The sequence below is a fragment of the Dryobates pubescens genome, chromosome Z, assembly GCF_014839835.1.
Source record: "Dryobates pubescens isolate bDryPub1 chromosome Z, bDryPub1.pri, whole genome shotgun sequence".
Taxonomy (NCBI): domain Eukaryota; kingdom Metazoa; phylum Chordata; class Aves; order Piciformes; family Picidae; genus Dryobates; species Dryobates pubescens.
Genome location: NC_071657.1, coordinates 108,464,631 through 108,489,447, shown reverse-complemented (window position 1 = coordinate 108,489,447; position 24,817 = coordinate 108,464,631). Strand labels below are relative to the sequence as shown.

Below are 24,817 nucleotides of genomic sequence, written 5' to 3'. Positions count from 1 at the left end.
AAGCAGCACCCCACAAAGGATGAATTACAAAATTGTGATCTTAATGCTCTCTTTTCCTGCCACTGACCCCCTGCACACAAATTACCTGAAGACAGTAGTTGTATTACCTGAAAAGTTTTTGTATACAAAAAGCAGGGAGCAGTAAGCATTCTAGAGGTCACGTGGCCTGTAGTGCACTTTGTTTTTCTCTGTCTCGTATACTCCCCTTTGCTCACGCTGCTTTATTGAGCATCACCTTGAATCTTAAATATCACAGTATGAGCTGTCCCCAAAAGCACAGAGGCAGAGCACTGGTAAATACCCATTCTGAAATGCCTTTCACAATATCATGCAAATTACAGCCCTTGCGAGGTCACAATTTGGAGTAGGTTTGCAGTGTTTTCAAAAGACACAAAGGCAATTACTGTCAGCAACTACTTTCTGTATTCCCTACATAAATGTTTCAAGAGATTGTTGGAGGGCTTGGTTAGTACCAGAAACTTTATCTGTCAGTGCTTCAAACTGACAGGTTGCTAACACAAATTATATTCAAAATAGCAAATAATTGTACTAAAAAGATGCGTTGTTAAAGAGGGAAAGCCACACTCCTACTGGGATTTACTTCATAAAGGTATGGAGGGCTATCCAGTGAGATTCCCAGAGAGTCTCTTGTCATGGTGTCTAGCTGCAATGGTGATAATGGGGAACTGAGGCATAAACAGTCTCTGTGACTACAGAGCTGCAAAGAAAATCTGGAGAACAGGAGGCTGAGTCAGGGTCCCTGGGAAGCATTAGGAGCTTTCTTTCACTCTATTTAAAGCAGCTGAATGATATTTTTCCATATATGTTTAAAATTGTCTATAACTGACATGGGAGGACACTGATTATAATGAACTGTTCATTTTCCATGCAAATACTTGACAGAAAGGGAGAATTTAAAATAACTCAGCAATAATTATTTTATTGACTTCTGGCTGCAAGATTAAGCTCCACTGCTTTAATGAGTGACTTTTTGGGGTGTTTATTTTAACTCTTTTTCAAATTTACAATATCAATCAGGCCTGTAAGCAGTTTGTATTTTGTATAGCAACTAACAAATGAGGAGGAATTAAAATGTTTTATGTCCACCTGCTTGAAGTAAAACCAAAGGGATCCTTCAGTGACTGCTTTCAAACTTTACAAAAATAGGGATTTGTTCTTGATTTTAAGGCAGATTCTAGGATGGACACAGTTGATCTACCAGCACTTCTAACTCAATAGTCCTAGCTAGTAATTAAGATCACTGACACTGTGCAAAAATGAACTTTCTAAACCTGCACTTTAATGATGAGGTATGGCTATTGCTGAGTAATGAAGCAGTGGCCAGTGGAAAATGCTGGTGGAAACACAGCTGTATTCCTCACAAGATTCTTCTATTGCATCACTTCACTCCCATTCAGACAGTGACAACTGGCTTCAACTGCCTGTTTGTGCATTTATTCCACAACTGCCACTGCTACTTATCGGCAATTCCTTCAAAACTAATCTTTAAATCCTCAGCCCCTTTTCCTTCTGGTCCATCTATGAGACTTCCTAAATGGGCACACATAACTAGACCTAGTGGTAAAGTGGGCAGGGTACACACAACAAGGTTTTTAGTGCTTACAAAGCATTAATGTGCACAGGTCAGGTGGCAGATATGTATTAGTGCTGCTTCTGCCATTAGTGTTAAAGTAGATTAGAAATGGGGAAGGAATAAAACTAGGCTCACTAGAGATAAGCCGGGGCACAATGCATCACTGTTTGCTAGGTGTGCTAGCAAGGTCTTTGGTTCTGCCATCCTGCTGGGGACAGGGGACAGAGCGCCAAGCAATAGCAAAGACATAGGCGGTATTGATTGGTTAGAAATCATGGAAAAGTCTGGGAACAGTCAGATAGGAATTAGACCTTTTCCTCAGAAAAAAATTTGGCCGAGTAAGAAGATGGCCCAACTGAAAGGTATCTACATCAATGCAGACAAAAGCAGGAGGAGGTGGAAGCCAGGAAAGCTATTGGTGGCCATCACAGAAGCATGGTGGGATGATCCACACAGCTGGAGTGCTGCATTGGAAGGCTGTAAACTCTTTGGAAAGGATAGGCCAGGAATCAGAGCTGGTGTAGTGGCCCTGATTGTTGCAGAGTATCTTGATTGTCTTAAGCTTACTTATAGTGATGATAGTGTTGAATGTTTATGGGTAAAGTCAACAAGGCAGCTATCATGGTGAGAGTATGTTATAGACAGTCAAACCAGGATCAAGAGGCAGGCAAAGTACTCTATAAGCCGTTGTCAGAATCACTACCACCTGTTCTCATGGAGGACTTCAGCTTACTCCCAGGGGAGGTTTAGGTTGGATATTAGGAAAAAAAAATCTTCACCAAAAGACTTTTAAACCATTAGGAAACAGGCTGCCCAGGGAAGTGGTGGGCTCACCGTCCCTGGACATACTTAAAAGACATACAGATGTGGTGCTGAGGGACATGATGTAGTGGTGACTTGGGAGTGGTAGGTTAATGGTTTGTCTTGTCTCTGCTATGGCAATTGCACCATGACTCTGAAATCCACAACTTGAAAATTGACACAAGGGAGATGGGACACTGCCAAATAAGTCTCTTGTGTAGGACAGAAGCAGACATGTATGAAAAAAACCCCAATACGCTGTAATTCAGGGCTACTTATTTCCCTCTTCTGCTGAGAGCAGCACACCACCAGTCATGTCTGTTCTCATGGTAGGAATGTTTGTGTTGATTCTTTTGAGCATCAATTTGTTTTGAGCATCTTAGCAACTGTGCAGCACTGAGGAGAACATTGATGGTACTGTAGAGATGTTAAAAAACAGGTGTGGCTGCTTCTGCCTTCTTTCAGATAGGGTCTGTCTTCAGTGCAGGAAAAGATTTTTAACTGCTGGAGCACCTGTCTAGAAACATTTTAAGTCCCATTGCAAGACACAGCATGCATGTTTAGTACAGACAATAAAGAAGAGTGGCAGTGCATGAGAGTAGTCATAGAGATGGGTAAGGTGGAGAGGGGTGATGTTCAAAAGGTACTTTGCACCCTCTATCATTGGTTGTGGATGGAAGTTCTCTCACTGGGTTTGAGAGACTAACTAGAAGAGGAGAATGAGTGCTCTGAGAGCTGATCTAGATGAGATACCATCTTCATACATTTTGCTGTAGGCTGAAGGCTCGCTCTTCTGTTGGAAAAGCTCTTGACTTCTTAATTGGTTTATGATTTTGTTTGGAACAGCCACAGTGCACAAAACTGGAAGACACCAGTTCTGAGTTTATGGAAGCCACATTTATGCTGAAGGAAAGCGTAACTGTTCATTTGTTGTTCTCAGTTTCAACAAAAACCTTGGAGGCTGTAATCCAGAAATTCACATTTTTAAGCAGTAATGCTGAATTGGACATGTTTTCAGCTTGGCACCTGTCTTTACAAATGCCTGGAAACTCTTTTCTTAGGTCCATTCTAGAAAGGATGTAGGGGTGTTTTCAGAGCTGATGAATTGATGTGTTCCGATACATGGCCTTGGGCTTGTCAGTCATGTGAAATATAGTAACTTTTCCACCTGAATTTTTGGAGTTTACAGTCCCTGTAACTGCACCAAACTATTTCTTATGGTAAATCTCTTTCCAATGAGATTGTTTAGAACTACAATTATTTTCCTTTTTACACCCAATGGTGATTTATTTACATTTTACTACTTCCTGTTCAAGATATTTTAAAGGTACAGCCTAAAACTAACACAGTTAGGAATAAACTGGCGGGTTGACTTGCAACAGAATTGGCTTTTAGTACTGTGCCACTGTCTTGTTTGGTGGCTGTGGAGAGTCACTTGATGGCTCTGTGACTGTTTTCCCACCCTTAAAACAAGGGTGCTGATTTTATTTCCTTTGTAAAATGCTTTGAGATCTGCTTTATCCCCCATTACTAATAGTAGTCATCTATATTGCCCTTTTAAAACCATGGGGAACTGTCTGTGAATCTGTAAATCCAACACAGGCTCTGCAGCCAGTGGGGGTCCCTAAAATCATTCCGAATTCATAGCTGTGAGAGAGTGGCTGTTGTGCAGACACTCTGAAGCTCTAGAGATGTTAATGCAGCTTCCACAGGTATGCCCAAGCTCACTCTGAGCCCTGGAACTACTAACAGGATACCCACAGTAGTGTGGAACTCAGCATGTGCTGCTGGCTGCACCCAAGTAGTTCAGCAGCAGCTGGGGTGATGGGCCCACACTGAGCTCCACGCTGCTGCAGTGACGTTGTTGCCATATCTCCCCTAGTTAATTTAAAGCTAGCTCAAGTATGTCTGTGCAAGCTGCAGTCAGACAGTGACTGCAGTATAAAAATACACTCTACAGGAGACCATAGGCAGCCAGACCTCTGGAGAAAACATCTTAGTTACATTTGCAATCAAGCATGGGATGCCAGCATCATTTCAAATTTACCTTGGCTTATCATTCTTCATACCATGCAATACAGCCCTCCTCTCAAAGCAAGGGAAGGTTTAATTTATCCTGTTCACCTGTCAGGAATGGCTTTCATGCTAAAAATAGGAATTTAAATGCCTCCATTCTCAAATTGCTTGCCACTGTATCCCGATACAGCACTCAACTATTTATCTGGTTTAAAGTGTGGAGGAAGCTTAAGATTGTGACAGTAATGCTGAGAGGTAGGTAGTACTCTTCTGTTTTGAGAGAAAGAGAGAAATCAAGGCAGAGGAAAAGTTACCTACCATGAACTAAACATGTAGTGAAGCTGGGAGAAGGAACTGGTGCTGTGCACTTACATTTCCTTAGGGATGCCAGTGGTCTTGAACCATATGGACTGTAGCAGTTAATAAGTAATTCACTGACTACCAACTGCATATTAATAATTTTTTTCACCAGATCCTCTCTTTTTGTACACCTTATAATGATGTTTGTAAGAGGAGTACTTAAGTACACATTAAAATGACACAGGGAATTAATAGTAAACTAAATTCTTCAGTCATGTATAAATTGCATGGTTCAAAGTATCAGATAAATAAAATGTGTTAGGAGTGACTCTGAGTGATGGTATTGTAGGAAAGGCATCTTAAGAAATAAAGGAGTCACGATCACATTGTTTCCTGTATGAGTCTTCCTTTCTTAACAGATTTAGGTTATTTGGCTGTAAATTCTAGTGCTCATGGAAAAGGTGTACGTTGAAAAGGTTTGGGTTTAAGTCCTGTTAGCTGTGCTAAGTATCAGTTCGTTTTGCAAAATATTCTCACAGCAAACACTTTGTGCCACTTCAACGCCATTTGATGGCTGATTCCTCAAAGATCTATTCTGAGTGCAGAGAGGAGCCACATGATTCATTCAGCTTGTGCATATCTATTTTACCTCGATAGAAGGATTATATATGGAGGAATAAAGGTTTGTTAAACAAAGTATCATTAATCACCCTGTCCGGAAACGTAGACTTTGAAGGAGCGTGCTGTAATTTGCATCGCTTTTGCTGTGCCATGCCAGTGCTGCTGGTAAGAAATAATAAACCTGTGCTTATGAAAAGCACCGGTTTAAGATGAAAATCACTCTATCTGAAAACAGTGAGAATGCTACAGGATCCTGTTGTCTGCACTCGTTCAACAGCAGAACCCTGTATCTGTAATAAATTCCTTTTGCTCTGGATGAGTTCTGCATTTTCAATGAGGTTAACTTGGCAACATTCTAGTTGATTTTAATAAAAATAGCTGCTTTGAGGACAGGGAGCTGAGGTTGCCAAATTTACAGCTGCCTTGCACAATTACTCTTACACCTCCTTCAGGGCTACTTAGAACCAGTAAGCAAATTAAGTGTATCGATTGCAATTTTGTTGGACTAACCCTTTTTTCTTAAGGAATAAACCTGATTCCTTTCAGTATGTGTCTGCTCAGAGTGATCTCTTTTCTTTTCAGCCATAACACAAAGACAACATCATGGCTGGATCCACGACTTGCGAAAAAGGCTAAACCTCCAGAAGAGTGCAAAGAAAATGGTAGGTTGTTAAGTTTTCCTTGCTGCTCAGAGGGGATTTGCCTTTGTCTGTGTGTGTGTGTGTCTCAGTTCTTACAAAAATCAGGCATTAGGGGAATGATGAAAGGTGTTTAATTGCTGCTTTGGTTAGAAGCCATAAGTGATACCAGTTCTCAGTGTGCCATGTGTTTCTGCTTTTTATTCTCCTTTCTGATGCTGTCCAAAGCTGAGGATCACAAGTGTGTTTTCTGCCTGTTGTGTGTGTGACTCCGGGACTGACCCTCTCCCTCATCTCCTACAGAGAAGTTTGGTCTGCAGAACAGAATCCCTTTTCAGATTCTGAGTTTTTAATCTACAGGCGATTCCATGCATAAGGGAAACTAGCAGCACCGTGGGAATATGAATATTGTTTGATTTGTATTTAAAGGTACAGTGCTATGCTATTTGGTAGCCAATTTAAAGAAAATAGTGTCTGATAAAAGGAGTGTAGGAGGGATAAAAGAGATCAGTGTCTGCCAGAGTTCAAGGGCTGGATATGGGGGGTACTGCATTGTTAATGGGTTACAAATTAAAGCATAAATACTATGGAGGGTGCTTAAAAGAGCTGTAGCTGTTGTGTAGGAGAGATGACTCTGCTGACATTCAGAGATATGAAATAATACAGATGATCTTGAACTGTCTTATATGCATTCAGTATAATTTCTACTTTGATAAAGTTTCAGTTATCAAAATGATTTCATCAAGTCAAAGTAAAAATCTATTTTAACAAAGCTTTTTTATGAGGATTTTTTTCCTCCTGATTTTATAGTTCATTGTCAGTTTAATTAGCTAGTGAAAAAGTGATGATTTCTAAAGACGTCTACTTATTGTGAGATACAGAGGATCAAATGCATGCATGCTATGTGCATCAGTTCTAAGCACTTTAAAATATTTGAAATGTATGAATAGGATTTCATGTACTGTGTCTCATCAAATTTTCCTTATTACATTAATTTGGTTAATGTAAATGCTATAAACAGAAAGAAATCTCAGTTCCGTTTGGAGCTGATAAAGAGGTCACTGAAGAGTTGCTGGCTTCATTAAATGCAGGATCAGTGGTTTGGTAGAGACTGTTCCTGGGGGTTTTTTGGTAAATGGTTTCATTTTGAAACATTGCAAAAATCCCTTCCTTATTTCAGCAGTAATTCTGACGTTCTCTTCTGACATCAAAAATTACATGTCTGAGCGATTTTGTGATGCTTATTCTGGCACTGACAGCACTAGCTCCAGAGTAAATCTACAGTGAAGACCAGAGCAATGTGTTACTGAAACAAGACAAGGGCACAGGAGTTTTGCATCCTAAATCCTTAAAATGACTTATAAGAAACTATATCTTTGCCTGCTCCACAGGGAATGATAGTGGAAAAAACAAGAAAAATCCACCAGTATCTATGGAGTAGCATATCAGAGAGTTCCTTGCAGGAAATGTGTTTTCCTTTCTCTTTTTCTGTTGGCTTGTGTATGCTGAGTTCACAACAAGCACTGAAATACTAAAATATAAAAATATCAAAGTATCTGAAAAAATTTTAAATGATGATCAGTACATTATAGAAACAGTGTTGGTTTGTACTTATTGACTACAGAATTATGGAATTATTCCAGTGTGCTGGGTCATGTTGTTCTTTTAAGGGTTGCTCAGCTCATTAATGCAAAGTTCTTGAAGTGAAGCATAAATGACTTTAGGGAGAGATTTTCTGTTTTTACAGAGATTGCTCTTCCACCATCCTCTTTTTTCCTAAGGTTCTTTGGTTGCTCAAAAATGTGGACTTAGTGGTCTGTTGGGTTTTTTTGGGTTTGGGGTTTTTTTGATTGTTTGTTTGTTTTAATCAAATATCTGCATAAGAAAAGGTTCTTAAAAATCACTCATGCCTTAGAATGACTGTACCTTGCCATTGAGGTCCAACACTAGGGAATTTGTTACAGTAGTCGGGGCTCTGGAATTTTTGTTTGAATATAATGTCAGACCAAGGATTAATTTCACACGCATTTCAGCTACAGCTCGGGAGATGGTTTTTATGCCAAATATATTTTCTGTTACACTTCATGATTTATTTTGGCACATTTTAGTCAGAGATTTAAAATTTTAGAGAGACATCAGTGCTTAGATAGGAAATTATACTTACCTTGCTTCTTTGTTGCTATCTGCATAACTCGTGTTTCATTGACATTCATTTTGTCACGTCTGAAACTCGCACTGATTCCCTGAAATACGTTATGATGTCCTTATCACCTGACAGATTCTGCTATCAGGTTTTCATTCTGAACAACCCAACTTTCATGTTCTCATATCAGTGCAAATCCTGCCAAATCCTCCTTCTTCATTCTGCCACCAGCATGCAGTTTCCACACCAGACAACATTGAAGCACAGTATTTGAGTCCCATTGTTCTGGGCTATTGATATTGAGCCTGCCTCCACTCCAGGCATCTTCTCTCTTCCTTTTTCAGCTCTTCAAAATTCCTTTGTCAAATAAATTGTCTTCATTTTCTCTGTTTTCTGTATCTGCAAATCCCAGTGTTTGCTCATTTCTCTTTGCAAAATCTGAACCAATCTTCCAGCACATCCCTCCTCTTGGAGAAAAATTCACATGCCTTTGCCAAGTGATTGACAAGCCTACCAAGTCAAGCTCTCTTTACCTCTGTGCAGTGGACTCTTTGCCTTTAATGTCCCCCACTGCTCTAAACCCCTTTATAGGTCCGAAGATTTTTAAGGGCTGATCTTTCTTTGTCTCTGTCATGGATCTTCTGTGAGAGGTTCAGAAAAAATCACTTTAACTTTTGCTCTGTGAGATCTACTCAGATGGCAGATCTTTGCAGCAAGAATTGCCTCATACTCTGTTTCTGTGGTTCCTGTCTCGCTTTCACAATAGCAGTAAGCAGAAATAACTGGCAATTCTTCAATAAGAACTAGATTTTTTTCACATATCTGTTTTCTTCTAGAATATCTTGACTTTATTAAAAATAATTTTGTTTTCTCTCCTGATAAATTGAATTAAATATTTGGGGGCTCTGATATGGAATATTTCTTTTAAATTATTGCTGGGCTGTTTTTTTTTTTACCTCAAATTTGGTTAACCAGTTTTTTTCTAAAGTACTGCAGAAGTTATGATTCTGTGAGCCAGATTCCCTGGTTACTGCATTTTCTGTAAAATTATATTACATAGCAGACTCAGGGTTTGCACAGTTACAGGTATATTATGTTAGTGGTCTACTAAGACAGCCTATGGAAAAGAATGACAAGTCCCATAAGACAATAAAAAGTGTAGTTTAATATTGAAAACTAGTTCAGCCTTAATAACATCTCAGGCTTCAGAAAGTTTATTTTTTAGTTAAAAAAAATATAGTAATTAAAATTTTGAAATTCTTAGTTTTAGGAAAATTTTCATTACCAAGTTTATGAATTAAACAGCTATGGAAATTTTCTGGGGTCATATATGTCAAATTTCATTAACTTCATTCCTATAATTTTAACATACTTCAGTATTAGTCCCTTTCTTTTTATATCAACCTTCTTTCTCTATCTCTTAGTTTTCAAATTACAAGTAGGCTTAAGGCTATAAATAGAGCTTTGATTTCACCTAGCATTTATCTGTCATCTTTCTTTCCATCTCCTCTACACCCACCAACTTGACTGCAAAATATAGATGTTTATTTAGGGTGAGCCAAGTTGCCTTTAAACTTCATTGACTGTGAACATCAGCTCTGTTTTGACAATTAGAGGTGACAGGTGTCTGATTCACATGGAGAGAGACTTTTCATAAGGGTGTCTAGCAGTAGGACAAGGGGGACTGGTTTGAAGCTGAGGGAGAGTAGGGTTAGACTGGCTCTTAGGAAGAAGTTCTTAAGTACAAGGGTGGTGAGACTCTGGAACAGGCTACCCAGGGAGGTTGTGGATGCCTCCTCCCTGAGGGTGTTCAAGGCCAAGTTATTTGAGGCCTTGAGCAGCTGAGTCTAGTTGAGAGGCATCCCTGCTCATGGCAGGGAGGTTGGAGTAGATGATCTCTGAGGTCTCTTCCAACCTAAGCCATTCTAGGATTCTAACCACCTGTATGTAGGCAAAATTCTACCTTTAGGTGTCTTCTTCTTGAACTGAACCCCATCCTCCTATCCTGTTATGTTGGGTCATTTGCCTCATTCCTGTAGTAACAGGTGATACCTTTTGGTATCATGTATAGCTACAGTGCTTTTCTTCGTGTCAATGATACACACGTTTTCCCTTGTGAATAAGAACAATATAATTATCAAACATCATTATTATAATGCATAAAATTTAACCTATTCTACTGGGTGGTTTTAATATTTTTAATTCCTTTTTTTTTTTCTGTATTTGCTCTCTGATACTTTTCTTCCTTTAAGAAGATTATTTATAGGGAATAAAAATAATGAGTGAAAAAATGAATAAATAATTGGCATTAACATTAATCCCCACAATTCCTGTTTCATGATGAGTATCTAAAAATCTGGTTTGTGTTTAAACCTGGTTTGTTTTATTTATCAATTATTTTTTATTTCACTTGTAAGGATTTTGCAACATGACATATAAAATGAGTAAGAAATGTTCTCCATGCTGGAGCACGTAGTTTCTTTAATTCATACTGAATACCTTGTCACTATATTTTGGGGTTTATTTTCTCATTACACGTGACTCAGACTGCTTTATGACACAAGCAGGTTTTTTCAGTACTTTTAGCCACACTTATTTGCACAGAATTTTGGAGCATTTCTGTCATGATCCAACTTTAGAATTATCTGCCTGTAGGCACCTCCTTCCTTCTGAATACAAGTTAATATTTTCCATGAAAAATATAGAACCATTATGTCTCAATATGGATGTGTTAAATGATTTCAAACAAGAGAGGAATCACTGTGCACAGTCATCAGGGGTAGGAAATGGCCGAGGAGATGATCTCTCTGGGAAGGCAGAAGCAACAAATTCCCCACCATAGCTGGTGCAGTCACCTCCTAGGTACTTGCTGCACCATCTGGTACATACTGACCTGGTGCCTGAAAGGGAATCTAGATCCTCATGTTGGGAGTTGTAGTGGTTTGAGCCTTAACTGGAGTTTAGCAGCTCAGATGGTAGCAAAACAACAAGAATTCCTCCCCCCTGCATCCCCCTTATAAGGAAAAAGGAGAGAAAGGGGGAAAAAAGGAGGATGGGGGAAAAGAGAAGGAGGTAAATCTACCAAAAAACAATCTGGAGTCAATTTGGAAGTAGAGGTAGATTTTTTTAACTATATATATAGCAGTATCAGGGAGGATTTACAAGGGTAAGGAATAAGGATGAATAGGAAAACATACAAAACCGAATTTGGATGGCCTTGTATGTTCCTCGATGTATGTGGATTTCAGCCCTTTAGAGAAGCATGGATGTGGCAGGGAGAAGATCAGGCCCCACCACATGGCAGAACCAGGAGGCCAGCAACAGCTGTTGGTCCTTTCAAATAGGCGAGGCAGGAGCAAAAAAAGAAGCAAATGGCCACAGCGTCTTCCTTTTTATAGGCTTGCTGGACAAAAAGGGGGAGTGGAATAGACCAACTTCGACCTGGGGGACCCTTCCTCCTAGGAGGGGGAAGCCAAGTCCCTGTCTGTTCACCTGGATCAGGTTTCTTCTGTCCCCTGGGGAAGCAGGGCTCTCACAGCCCTCCCCTAGGATGGGTGTAACCCAGCACAGGAGTCTATTTGTGAAGACAGAAAAGAGGAAAGGTTAATCACAAGGTTGCATCTTGAATCTTGATCCTCTCCACAGCTCAGCAAAACGTTCAAGGCTCAGAAGTGTTACTTCCGTCTAAGAGCCCTGTGGCCTCTGTAAGAGGCCTCCTTGGCATCCTCTCCTCAGGACAGAGCTTATATGTATTTCTCAAAAAAGTGTGGGGGAACCTATTTGTTTTCTTTTAAACCACAAAACCTTTCTCTCTTACAATATGGAAAAGATACTAACATGCAAGTGAGAAAAATACATTGAGTAAGCTCCTCTGCCAGTTGGGGTGCAGAATATGTCAGATTAATCAGTCCAGGGAGAAAACATATGAGCAGCATAGAACATGACATTGTCCTTAGATATTTTAAACCATCTCTTCTGGGATGGTTTGCATTGCTGTGCCAAAGACTGTTGTGGGGTTTTTCCCCCAAGGGCAAGCAAGCAGTGTTTGCAGGGTTCAGCTGAGAGTACCAGGCACACAGCAGTAATTTTACTGCAAACTTTTGATACTGCTATGAAAATGCTTTTCAATTCAGACATCAAAACTTTTCCTGTTCTGGGCCTCAGTCACTTCTGAGTAGGGACTGCCCATCATGCACTCCTGCCTGGTGGCTTTGTGATATGAACAAATGACTAGGAATTAGGAAATGGATTGACAGACTACCAAATTCACTTGCAGTTTTGACTTAAATCCAGGTGTTTGCAGATGATAAGAGTACTGCATCTTTAAACCACAGAGTTTTTACTTAGAACTCTCTTTGGCAGATTATTTACCCAATTTTAAAGTAGCATTTCATGCCACCAGTTTTGTAATGCAGCTGACATTACTTGTAATAATATTGAACACCATGAAATTTTCTGTCATTTAAGTACATATTGAACATACTTTTTTTCCAGCTTGCATTTTCAGTTTTGGGTTAATTAAACTGTAATAAAATCTCTTTAACTGCCCTGACCTTTGGAAGGGCATTTTGTCCTGGCAACACCAGCTGGACATTAATTGACAAAAAAAGCCTTTCCATGCCAAAGCCACAGTAATGATAATAAAAATAAGAAGGGGGGCACCTCATTATTATTTCATCCTGTGAGTCAGAACACACTTCTCTGCACAGCCTTTTTGCAGTGACACAGCTTATGAGAGTGATTTTTCTTCATCCTTCGTTAAGATTTAGGCCAAAATAGCTGTCCACATGCATGTACCTTGGCTGTCTATGCCTTGGGGCCAGCCCTGAACAACCTGCCTGTATCTGCTGGAGCACACTTCTCAGTATGATAGACAAGTCCTTTCAGCTGAAATGGGCTATTAAGTATTACTCTGCTTTCAGAACTATTAGAGTTTCTCACAATCTCAGACATACAAATCCCTATAGTGTACTAAACTTAATCTTAAATAGCATTGGTAATTGCAAGGACAAGAATGAATAAAAGTAGAGGGGAAAAAATTGTTTTCCTTGATTGTTCAGCTGGCACTTGCCTGTCTTGCACTCATTGCTCTCACTCCTCACCCAGCTTGTGAATTTAAGTGAGAAGCTGCCTGAGACCCAGAGGCATCCTGTGGCTGCCTGCTGACAGTGGGCAGGCTGCAAGAGTCCTGCCTGTACAGGTGCTGTCAGCCTGATAGTATCTTCCTGTGACCTCAGAATTTGAAAGGCTGCTAAATGCAGGATGAGTAAGCTATTAATTTGTCCCATGGTCCTTGTTGAGGAAAAATTGTTGAGGCTTTCATTCTAATTAGTTCATATTATGGGGAAAAAAGAAAAAACAAAATCACTTGAAGCTTTGCTGCTTTATGAAAGGGAGGTTATCTGAGAATGTATTTAGTCTGGTATGCTGGCACTACAGTGATAACATTGTTTATTCTTCTTGACACTGGAGATAACTCCAGAAGCTACAATTCCTTACATGCTTTGCATGTGACTCTGAAACTTTCTAGCTTGTATATTGCTCTGAGACTCTAAGCTGAAAAAATTTAGTTGTGATATAGAATCATAGAACGGTTTGGGTTGGAGGGAACCTCCAAAGGTCATCTGGTCCAACCCTCCTGCAGCCAATAAGGACATCCTCCATATGTTCAGGTTGCTCAGAGCTTTGTTAAGCCTGTCCTTGAATATCTCCAGTGATGGGGCCTCAACTACCTCTCTGGGCAACCTGTTCTAGTGTTCCAGCACCCTCATGGTGCAGAACTTGTTCCTGACATCCAGTCTAAATCTCCTCTTCTTTAATTCAAACCATTGCCCCTGTCACTGCAGGCCTTTGGAAATAGTCCCTCTGCAGCCTTCTTGTAGGCCCCTTTCAGGTACTGGAAGGCTGCTATTAGGTCTGCCCAGAGCCTTCTCTTCTCCAGGCTGAACAACCCCAGGTCCCTCAGCCTGTCCTCCTAAGAGAGGTGTTCCAGCCGCCTGATTGTCTCTATGGCCTTCTCTGGACATGTTCTATCAGGTCCATGTCCTCCCTGTGTTGAGGACTTCAGATGAATTACTGTTTTTTATATATGCTCCTTTACAGCTTAAGTCTTTATGATCAGTGAATAATAAATGCCCTCAGTAAGGAATGTAGCATTTTTAGCAGTGAGGCAAGATATCATGAATAATACATTTGTAAATGGCAAAAAAAAATTGACTGTTATTTTGTAAAACCTGTTCAAATTGGAATTTAATTTCCAAATTAAAGAAACACATACACCAGTGATGGACCCAATACCAGAGTCAGCGTACTGGAGCTAACATGATAGTACAGTTTAAAATACGCTGCAGCTGAAAGATGGTCCAGAGCTACATGCCCAAGACAAAATGGTTATGGTAGCTTGGGTTTTCTGCTGATGCTGCTGGAGCTCTTCATGTCCAATTTCTGATAGCATCCTTTTTTCATTTTGCTGCCAAGTTAACTGGTTAGGCTTAGGTAGTTTTCAGCTGAAATGTGTAATAAAATTTCCAAAGCAAGGGAGATTTTTTAAACTGATCAGGAGAAAGAAGGCCAGAGTTTCAACCATTCATGTGCTTAATGAGCTCTAAATTGGATTCCACTCACCACTGAAGCAAGTAGCAAAATTCTCACTGACCGCACAAGGTTGATTCTTGCAACTAAAATGTAAACATTGTGTGGTATGAGAACAGAGGTGGCCTGAAATATTCCTTCAAGGACCATTGAAAGGAGTGCTCCAATGTGGGGAAATGTGAAGGAAAACATATTCACATAGAAAACAATATACAACATCATATTGAGCAAAAATCATACAACAGGCTTAGATGACTGTAAAGAACAAAAGGTGAAAATTCCTTGTGAAATACTATTTAATCAAAAGTAGAAATCGGAGTACATGATTTTTTAATCCTGTTCCCTCTGTAACTTTAATCTTTCAATCCTTGACTTCTAAATGGCCATGTACCATGAAGGATTTAACAACGAGGGGCTTGTGGGATTATATGCATTATAATATGTCTTAAGATACCTTAATTGTTATTATTTCTCCTCCCTCTGGCTTTTTTTGTGAAACTTCTTGGGCTTAAGAGAGATGATTAATGAAAAAGGAATGGCAATCTTCTCCTTTTTAAAAATTAATCTTCATAATCACCTCACTTTAAATTTAATCCAGAAGGTCAGCAACATCATCAAATTAGAAGTTGAAAATAATTTGGTGCTCTTTGATGGAAAGTTTGCCTTCTTGTGCAGAGCTGTTGGGTATTTCCTGGCAATCATTTCAAAGCACATTCCTAGTAGATAAGAAATATAATGACTTTCTGAAATCTATATTCATGCTCATTATGGTTTGGATACTTTTAAAGGCAGATTATTAATGATTCTTTCAATGTTCTTGGACTGTTGTTTGCTTACAATGCACCACACTTACAGACAAGTGAAGGTGAATCCAGGTATTTCTGTAGGTTTAGCAGCTGAGCTTCACAAATACAGTCGCCTCAGGATTTCTTCTTAGTATTTAACTGAGTTCCTTATACTTACAGCTTCCTGGCTTCCATTTAAAAGTTTTATTTCTTTGTTTTTGTAACATACTTTACTAAAGGTCTCTGTAGTTTGCATTTTATGAGACTTGGACTTTGATTCTAGCCTAAACTCCTCAAAGAGAGTGTAGGAGTCCATATTAAATGGAGCTGGAAAATTCTGTGTGAGCACAGATGACCTGCGTTTATGATTTGACAGATAATGCAGCACTTAAAAAACCCTCTGTCTTTCATTAATATGCTCATGGATCCAGTGGCAGATAATCACTGTTTGTGGGAGGAGGAAAAAAAATAATTGTGGTGACATTTCAGGCTTTCTGAGAAGTTTGCTGCCTTCCAGTACCTGAAGGGATCCTACAGGAAGGCTGCAGAGGGACTTTTCATAGGAGTGTCTAGCAATAGGACAAGGGGGAATGGTTTGAAGCTGATGGAGAGTAGGTTTAGACTGGATGTTAGGAAGAATTTCTTCAGTACAAATGGTGGCATGCACCTGGGATAGGTTGCCCAGGGAGGTTGTCTCCTCCCTGGGGGTGTTCAATGCCAGACTGGACAAGGCCTTGAGCAGCCAAGTCTAGTTGAGAGGCATCCTTGCTCATGGTGCTAGGTTGGAGTAGATGATTATCTCTGAGGTCCCTTCCAACCTGAGCCAATCTAGGATTCTAGGATTCTATAAAGTGTATCTGCCCAAGTGAGAGGAATGAATAGGCATTTAGTTGAGTAGATGGTGGTTATAGTTGGGAAGGGAGATCTGCATTTTCAGAATACATAGTAGAAAGCTTTGGATAGAGTAAGTGACTATAGGAGGTGGAAAGTATAAGAAGCAGGGCTGTGGAGAATATGTTGTAAGATATATGAAAGAAGATTGGATTTGTGATGCTTTAGAACATCAGTGTTTCAGCACAGAAAGATAAAGAGGAAAAAATATCTCTGTTTATGAGAAATCCCTGCATCTAGTAAAGATAGGAACAAAGGACTTTGAGGCAAATGGGCAGGATTCTGTAATCTGGATGGGAAATGTTAGAATTTGTTTCTTTCAAACATCAAATCTTACACATAATTAAATTCTACAGAATATAGTTTAATGTGTCATCAAAATAATAATTTCTGATTACAGATTCCAGTGAAGTGTTGGATCTTTGTTGTCTATGCAACTGTAAAAATGACAAGGCCACAGAAATGGGGAGGGATACCAGATAAATGTAGTTGCTTTCTGTAAGCAAACACACATGAGTTTGACTTGGTTCTCTGTGTGCTTATTTCTGCAGCCATGCAGGCCAGGCTCTGGTAGCTCCTCAGGCTGCAAGGGTTGGATTTACTGAATCTGAAAGTGTCTGCCACTGCTCTCAGGAGATGCAGCGTTTCATGCTATGCCTTTTGCTTGAATGCCAGTTTATCCTCTATTTATTGCAGTTTTTGAGAAATTTTCACCATCACAAATGGAGGATGAAGTCAACTTCAGCTATTTTGGCAGCAGATTTAAACTGGATCTTAGGAAGATGTTCTTCAGTACAAGGGTAGCATGCATCTGCAATAGGTTGCCCAAGGAGGTTGTGGATGCATCCTGCCTTGGGGTGTTCAAGGCCAGGTTGGATGAGACCTTGAGCAGCTGAGTCTAGTTGAGAGGCGTCCCTGCCCATGGCAGGGAGGTTACAGGAGATGATCTCTAAGGTCCTTTCCAACTTAAGCCATTGTAGCATTCATGTTTCCTTCTTTCCTTCATGATAATCACAAAAATGTCATAACTTTTTATCCTCTTGGGATAATTTTTGTCCTGACCAGACTGATGGAAAGCCTAGGTAGAATCATCAGTGTTTTCAGGATATGTTTTTGTTGCTTACATCTTCATCTGAGGAAGACATAATGGCAGATTCCTCTTCCCTGGGATAGCAGATGTGCCCTGCCATAGTAATCAAGTTAGGCCTTGTTAGTAGAAATACAGAAGACTTTGATGAATCAATAAGAAAACTTTTTCAGTGTTTGAATAGGTAGAACAAAGGTAGAACTGATATTTCTATGATGTCCTGCTTTGCAGAACAGATACCTGTACTCCCAGGAAGAAGATTGACATTAAAAAGTTAATGGTGCTTCATGGTCCCGTTGTATGTGCAGTGTTATTCAGAGCTAATGAACCTGCATGTATTACAGAGTACTTCCACCATTATTATTGTAGTCAACTTAATGCTTGCACTTCTGGAAACACTGTGGGAATGCTCATCTCATGTGTCCTGTTGACCTAATCTAGCTATTTCTACTGTTCTACTCACCATGTCTGAGCCACTGGTTCTCTGGTTTGCTGCTCTGCTCTTCTTACCTATGCAGATCTCCCAGTGATGCTGCTGTAGGGAGCTATATAAGAAAAGCAGAATATCCAAATTCATCACTATCATGTGCAACTGAGAGGAGACGTTTGAACTGGGAATATTGCCCTTCAGTTTCTGCTGTTGTACATTGCTTTTCATATGATGTGCTGCACATCAGCTGAGATTTTGTAAACTTGTGCTGAACTTGAGGTTGAAATAGTGCTACCATGGTCTATCCTTCTGAGAACTGAGACCCAGCTCACATTTTTAAAACATTGTATATGGCCAAGTGCTAGTTCAGCTTTGCATATAATTATGCACACAGAATTTTGCAGCACCAAGAGAAGCAAGATAAGCTTTAAACTGGTTGAAAGAATTAGTGATTTCTTCTTGGAGTTTCTCCTTCCATGCAAAGTATTCCTGTGACTGTGAATCTTTGAGTTCAATACCAGAGATGTATTTTCTCCACAAATTTAAAACATGTCCTTTGGGAATTGCTCATCAAAGGAGTAGAAATAAAAGGATAACTGTGATCAGGTGTTCCTGGGATGCATACCTCATACAATGTGCATTTTTTGTCATACTGTGATGAGAGCTCCTGACAAGAGATGTGAAGTTCCTTGCTGCTTTCAAAAAAAATCATGTGTCTAACACTCAACTGATATGAATATAGAATGCCTACCTCAGCTGGGATTTCACAGAATGTTGCTTGTGTGATGGGCTTTAGCATAGTTTTGAGTAGTATTTTTCTTTGTAAAGTGCTTAGGTAGAAAGATTAATTCCTGCTTATATGTAGTGAGGAAAACATAGTAAGAACAGAATGTCTGCTTTCCTGGATCAGAATAGCTCTCTACCTAGCCTATGTCCTGTCTCTAAATACCACTCTGGGCAGCTGATTGGGAAAAGACATCGAAGAAACAAAGGAGACATTATCTTATCCTGCTCACACCTTCCTACTTCCTGTTTCTCAGTATCCTAAAGAATCTCTGAGCTGGAGGCTACCTAAAGATGATTGTGCTTAACTGTCCTTTATAAATGCAGCTAATTCCTTCTTAGGGGCCATTTGAACTTTCCTCTTTCCCATCCTCCTGATGGAACTTTTCTTTGTTGGAATCTGCTTGCTCATATCTTCACTAAGTATTATGAAAAGTGCTAACCAATCGTTTTCTTTGCACTTTATCCATGTCTTTACTCATTTCATATACCAGGGAAGGTTTAGGCTGGATTTTAGAAAGTATTTCTTCACTGAAAGGGTTCTCAAACCTTGGAATGATCAGTCCAGGGCAGTGATAGAGACACCATCCCTGGGGGTGTTTAAGACATAAGGGTGATGGGTTGTGTGGGGAATTATTTGGGTGGGGAGAGATAGGGGTATGTGGTGGTGTGCTGTGGTGTGATTATACTGCATATCTTGTTTGAGGTTAATATTTTGGGGGTTGCATGTTTGATGAGGATTCCTATGGTTGAATAACAGCATTGCCTTTTTGAATCATAGATCTTGTATAAAGGCCAAGTGGGAATTAATTAGGATTTATTTTATGTTGTTTTGGGGAGTATGTTTTGTTGGGGGGGGGGGGGGGGGGGGGGGTTGGTGGTTGCATCTAATCCGTCTTGTTATTATGAGGTGTTTGGTTTGGTGCTGACATCGGTTGTTGGGTGTGGAGCTGGTGCTTAGGGACATGGTTTAGTGTTGACCCTTCAGTACTGAGATGAAGGTTGGGCTGGATCATCTTGGAGGTCTCTTCCAACCAGATATATTCTGTGATTCTGTGACTATCCTATCTCTTTATGTTCTGTCTGTCCAGCAGGAGAATCCTGGTCCACTAAATCTTTTGTTTGCAAAGGAGCTCTTCCAAGCCCGTGATGGCAGTGGCTGTCCCACTCTGCACCTTTGCTAGTTCTGCTACATGGTTTTGAGTTGAATGACCAGAATTACATGTGATATTCAGGATGTGATTGCACTGCTGATGGCATAATGGTGTTTTCTGGTTCTTTTCCTGAGATTGCTAACATTCAGTTTGCTTTTTGAATGCCACAGAGCTTAAGCTGGTGTCTTGAAGATCTTTTCCCTGAGTGGTAATAAATGCTTTAGAGCCCATCATTATGTATGTATGGGTACGCACAGTTAGGGTTATTTTTCCCTTTGTGCATTTATTTGCATTAAAATTCATCTGCCATTTTAACACTCAGTATTATGAGATTGCTCTTCAGAATCTCACAGACAGCTTTAATTTGATTATCCAAAATAAGCTTTCAGAGTCTTTAGTCAATATCTCAGAATCAGGGAGGTGACTTTAGAATCAGAAAAGCTTGAGAAGGAATGTGTGGCAATTTTTATTTACCTTTGTTTTGCTTGATGCTTTAAGATGACTATTTGCATACTTTTATCCAGCAGTGAAATGAACTAAAACCATGCTAAAAAGCCAGAAAGAGAGTTAATAGTCATCTTGTTTCTGAAATGGAAGCTTTAGGAATGCATGATAACAGTATCTCAGCCTAATTAGCTGAATTTAATTACTTCACAGAAATGAAACCAGCTGGCCCAACTTAGCAATAGAAAAGTGGGATGCAGAAATCCAGAGTTGCATATTGTGAACTCTGTAGCTGTAGACACCTGCAAAAGGTGTTTCTTCTCACCCTTAGCTTCTCTGATAAATTAGATGGATTTTCCAACCCTGTCCTCCCAGGCAGCTGTAAAAGGAGTCAGTGAGAATTGGCCCTGAGTGAGAATGACAAAGGGGTCTTCAAAGTAGGTGAAATATTCCCCACTTCAGTCGTGGCAAGCTCCAGAGAAAGCCTTCCCATGTATAGGTCCTGAGGTGTCTAACCAGGGCAGAAACTGCCAGAGAAATTGTTTTAGTCTGGGGTCTCCTGCAAAATTGGCCTGATGCAGGAACAGGCATTACCTTTCTTTTCTTTCACAAGACATAAGCAGACTTTTACATTTGTCCTTTATCTCCACTGCTCTCCAAACTCCTGTTGATGCTGTGCTGATGAAGATCTCTGTTGAATGTGGACAGTAGGCATATTTGTTAGGGAGACAGTTTCTGGCTTCACTTTGCTTTGAGAATGTTTTCTGCAAACTATTGAGTGCTTTGTTCTTTTGTTTGTTAGGGTTATGCTGGGAGAGTGCTCTGAATCAAGTACAGTGTTTGATGGGTTGAAGCACTGAAGGTACAGGGAATATTTTGTAATACAGAGAAGTTTTAACTATTAAAATATTTTTCCAAGGTACTGTCTATTCATCTGAGAACTTTAAAGAACTTTTAATGAAAACATTAACATTCGAGGCTAAATTTAAACTAATTTAATCCACTGATATATTTTGAAATGTGAAGTGTGACTACTGTAATAATATTGAAAATGTTGAATTGTTCTTCAGGATGAAAAATGTTAAGAATTACACAGAATAAAACTTGTAGATCTACAAACTTTTGCTAGTGCATTACACCTGCATTAGAAGGATGTAGATGTGACACTTCAGGATATAATTTAATGGTCATGGTAGCTGGGTTATGGTTGGACTCAATGATCTTAAAGGTCTTTTCCAGCCTTAATGATTCTATGGTCCTGTGATTCTATGATCTCTTGAGAAAACTTAGCGCCAAGGAAAGGAAGAAAAGAAAACTTTGTATTAAAGGAGCTTAAATAATGTTTAATTGTAACTTGATGACCCAGAACATGGTTTCCTTTGGCTTATTAGGAGGGTACAATAGAAAATCAGAAATGTTTGTGACATAAAAGCATCCTACTTTTGCAAACCTTTGCTATAGCTTAGTAAACCGCAGGACACTGCATCTGGGAGTTTCTGAATAAATCATCTGAAGTAATGTGTGTCATCATGTGATGCTCTATCAAAGGAGCTGCTCAAGTGAAAGCCAGCTGGGTACAGACGTTGTGAATCAAATATTTTCTTCAGTTGTCTCTCTGGAAAAATTAAAGAACATAATGAGCAAAATTGGAAAACCTAATGAGCAGCCTGCATGGGTACCTATTAGCATGAAGTTATTTGATTAGTGTGAAATCTGTGAAAGTTCATTATTTCCAAAGTTTGCTAGCATTGTAAGAGAAATGCATGTCTACATGCACACATTATGGACATACAAACAGAAAGGAGGAGTGCTAGGGGTACTTATTTTCCTGTATCAGCTTTATGAAACACTATAAACAGACTATTTATTTGCTCAGAATCTAAAAGGAGCTATTTTTTTGGCCAAGAGAAGCTTTTGTGTTCAGTTTCCCCAATGGTTTTATATAGTCTCAGCAAATGTAAATGTGTCAAAAGCAAGTTCCGGCTGAGGCTGACAGAATACATTTGCAGAGGGAAAATGCACAGCTCTGTTAGGTATTGGGTTGATGCTTTTATGAGGTGCTAGTTGTGTCCCCTCTGCATGATGCTGACTAGGAATAGAGAGCCCTGACTTGCAGAACTGGGAGGACAGACCTGCAGAATTTTCAGTGGAGTCAATGGAGGCTACAACTGGTATGCATTTCTCAGGATTACGTCCTGCTCTAAATATTACACGTGGTTTTACTACCCTATCTCCTAGTGAATCTGATATCCAAATGGTTTAACAATGAAGTAATTCATGACTTCTTTTGGATCCACGGTTTAAGCCCACAAAAGCAAGATGATAGATTTGTGTCAGTGCCTTTTGTAGCTATGGCTAATTGCTTTTTCTCTACAAACATGAGCAAAATGCTGCTTCATAAAGTTGTCATTAGCCTGGGAAAAAAGAGGCTATTGATTAGAGGCATGAATAGAATGACTTGTAAGCTAGTGCCAGTTGGGGATTCCCAAATGGCCAAGGGCACAGCATGTCTGATCTTAGCAAAACTCTGCACTGGAGTGGGGAATTCCCTAAAGCATGCAATATCTTGAGATACTGACCTGAACTTGGTGTTCGAAGGAAATAACATAGAAAGCTTTTGCTTTCATAGCATATTTGAAGTATGGTAATTCAAATGTGATTTAAAAGGAAAAAACAAAAAAAATCAATAGCAGCTCAGAGCAACAGGCATATTTCTTTGACATATTTAGGTATATTTCTGTAAAGCTAAAGTATTCTACTAAAGTCTATGAAATATGAATACTGCAGCATTATTCTATTACAGGAGAATTTCAATGTGGAGGACTGCATAACTATTCTGTAATATCATACACTAACATAAAGCAATCACATTCTTTAATAAGAAGAAGAATAATCACCAAAAAAAACCCCCACCAACCCAAAACAAAATATCTATCCAACATCTTTGCTTCTTTTCAGGCAAAGATATTTTATAAAAATAATGCTTTTCAAACTGGTAGTGCCCTTTGACAGACATTAGGAATTACAAAGTAGAATCTTTATTTATCCACATTCAAAGACCTACTGCATCCTGATGTCTTCTGACACTGTATCCACATCTGGTCTCCCCATCACAAGAAGGACACAGAGCATAAAAAGGCCACAAAGATGATCCAGGGTGGAAACACCTCTGCTCTGAGGATAGGCTGAGGAAGCTAGGATTGTTCATCCTGGAGAAGACTTGGGAGGGGATCTTAAAGCTGCCTTCCAGTACCTGAAGGGATACTGCAGGAAGGCTGGAGAGGGACTTTTCAGAAGGATATCTAGCAATAGGACAAGAGGGAATGGTTTGAAGCTGAGGGAGAATAGATTTAAAATGGATCTTAGGAAGACGTTCTTCAGTATGAGGGTAGGGAGACTCTGGAACAGACTGCCCAGGGAGGTTGTGGATGCCTCCTCCCTGGGGGTGTTCAAGGCCTGGTTGTTTGAGGCTTTGAGCAGTCAAGTCTAGTTGAGAGGCATTGCTGCCTATGGCAGGGAGGTTGGAGTAGGTGGTCTCGGGTTCCTTCCAACCTTTTTAAGTCCCTCTGCTAAGACTGTAATATAAACATCAAACTTGCATTGGAGTGTTCTTATCACCTACACAATTTAGCTAGGTAAGGAATTAATCTTAGTAAATTTCCTGTCGTTCAATGTAGACCAGTACATTTCATCTGCATGTGCAGAGCTGTGAATAATCAATGAGTTAGCTTTTTTTATAAGCTAATGGAGAAGGCAAAATAAAAAACTGCAACTCATAAAAGGCTAATTCACAGTATTTACAGGCTGAATGAAGTGTTTTATTATTTTCTGTCCTTTTGCCTTGTATGTTGTGAAGGTTAACGAAGACAAAATGAAAAGGATAAAAACAGTCTCTTCTACAAAATTCAATGTGACCTACAGCTATTGGACTATTACAGGCACATAGATATTTGTAGTGAGGCCTAGTGTATTGTGATCTCATAGAATGTCATCTTTTTCAGTTACTATAGTGGAATGTCTAAAGCTGTGATAAGAAAACAGAGAACTTCTGCAGTGGTTGCTGTTTAAGGAATAGAATAGAATAGAATAGAATAGAATAGAATAGAATAGAATAGAATAGAATAGAACAGAACAGGTTGGAAAAGACCTTTGAGATCATTGAGTCCAACCTATCATCCAACACTATGTAGTCAACTAAACCATTGCACAAAGTGCCCCATCCAGTCTCTTCTTAAACACCTCCAGTGATGGTGACTCCACCACCTCCCTGGGCAGCCCATTCCAATGGCCAATCACTCTTTCTATGAAGAACTTCTTCCTAACAGCCAGTGTAAATCTCCCCTGGCACATCGTGAGACTGTGCTCTCTTGTTCTGGTGCTGGTTGCCTGGGAGAAGAGACCAACCCCCTTTGCTTGTTTTGTTTTCCTTCTGGGTCCCAGAAGTATCTGCTGGTACCACCCATTTTGCCCTATAACTGAACTCCAAGGATGAGAATTAGTCTCTGATTTCCACTCCCTCACTGGCAAGGCAAAATGAAG

The 24,817-nt window shown here is 39.7% G+C and overlaps 1 protein-coding gene across 9 annotated transcripts in view; it reads left to right on the top strand.

The window, feature by feature from the left end:
* Positions 1–24,817, top strand: part of MAGI2 (membrane associated guanylate kinase, WW and PDZ domain containing 2) — a 675,431-nt gene that overhangs the window by 450,164 nt on the left and 200,450 nt on the right. For all 9 annotated transcript variants that reach the window (XM_054178160.1, XM_054178157.1, XM_054178158.1 and 6 more), the window contains one exon: positions 5,915–5,994. In XM_054178160.1, the coding sequence (XP_054034135.1) occupies positions 5,915–5,994 (80 nt within the window). The remainder of the gene's footprint in view (positions 1–5,914; positions 5,995–24,817) is intronic.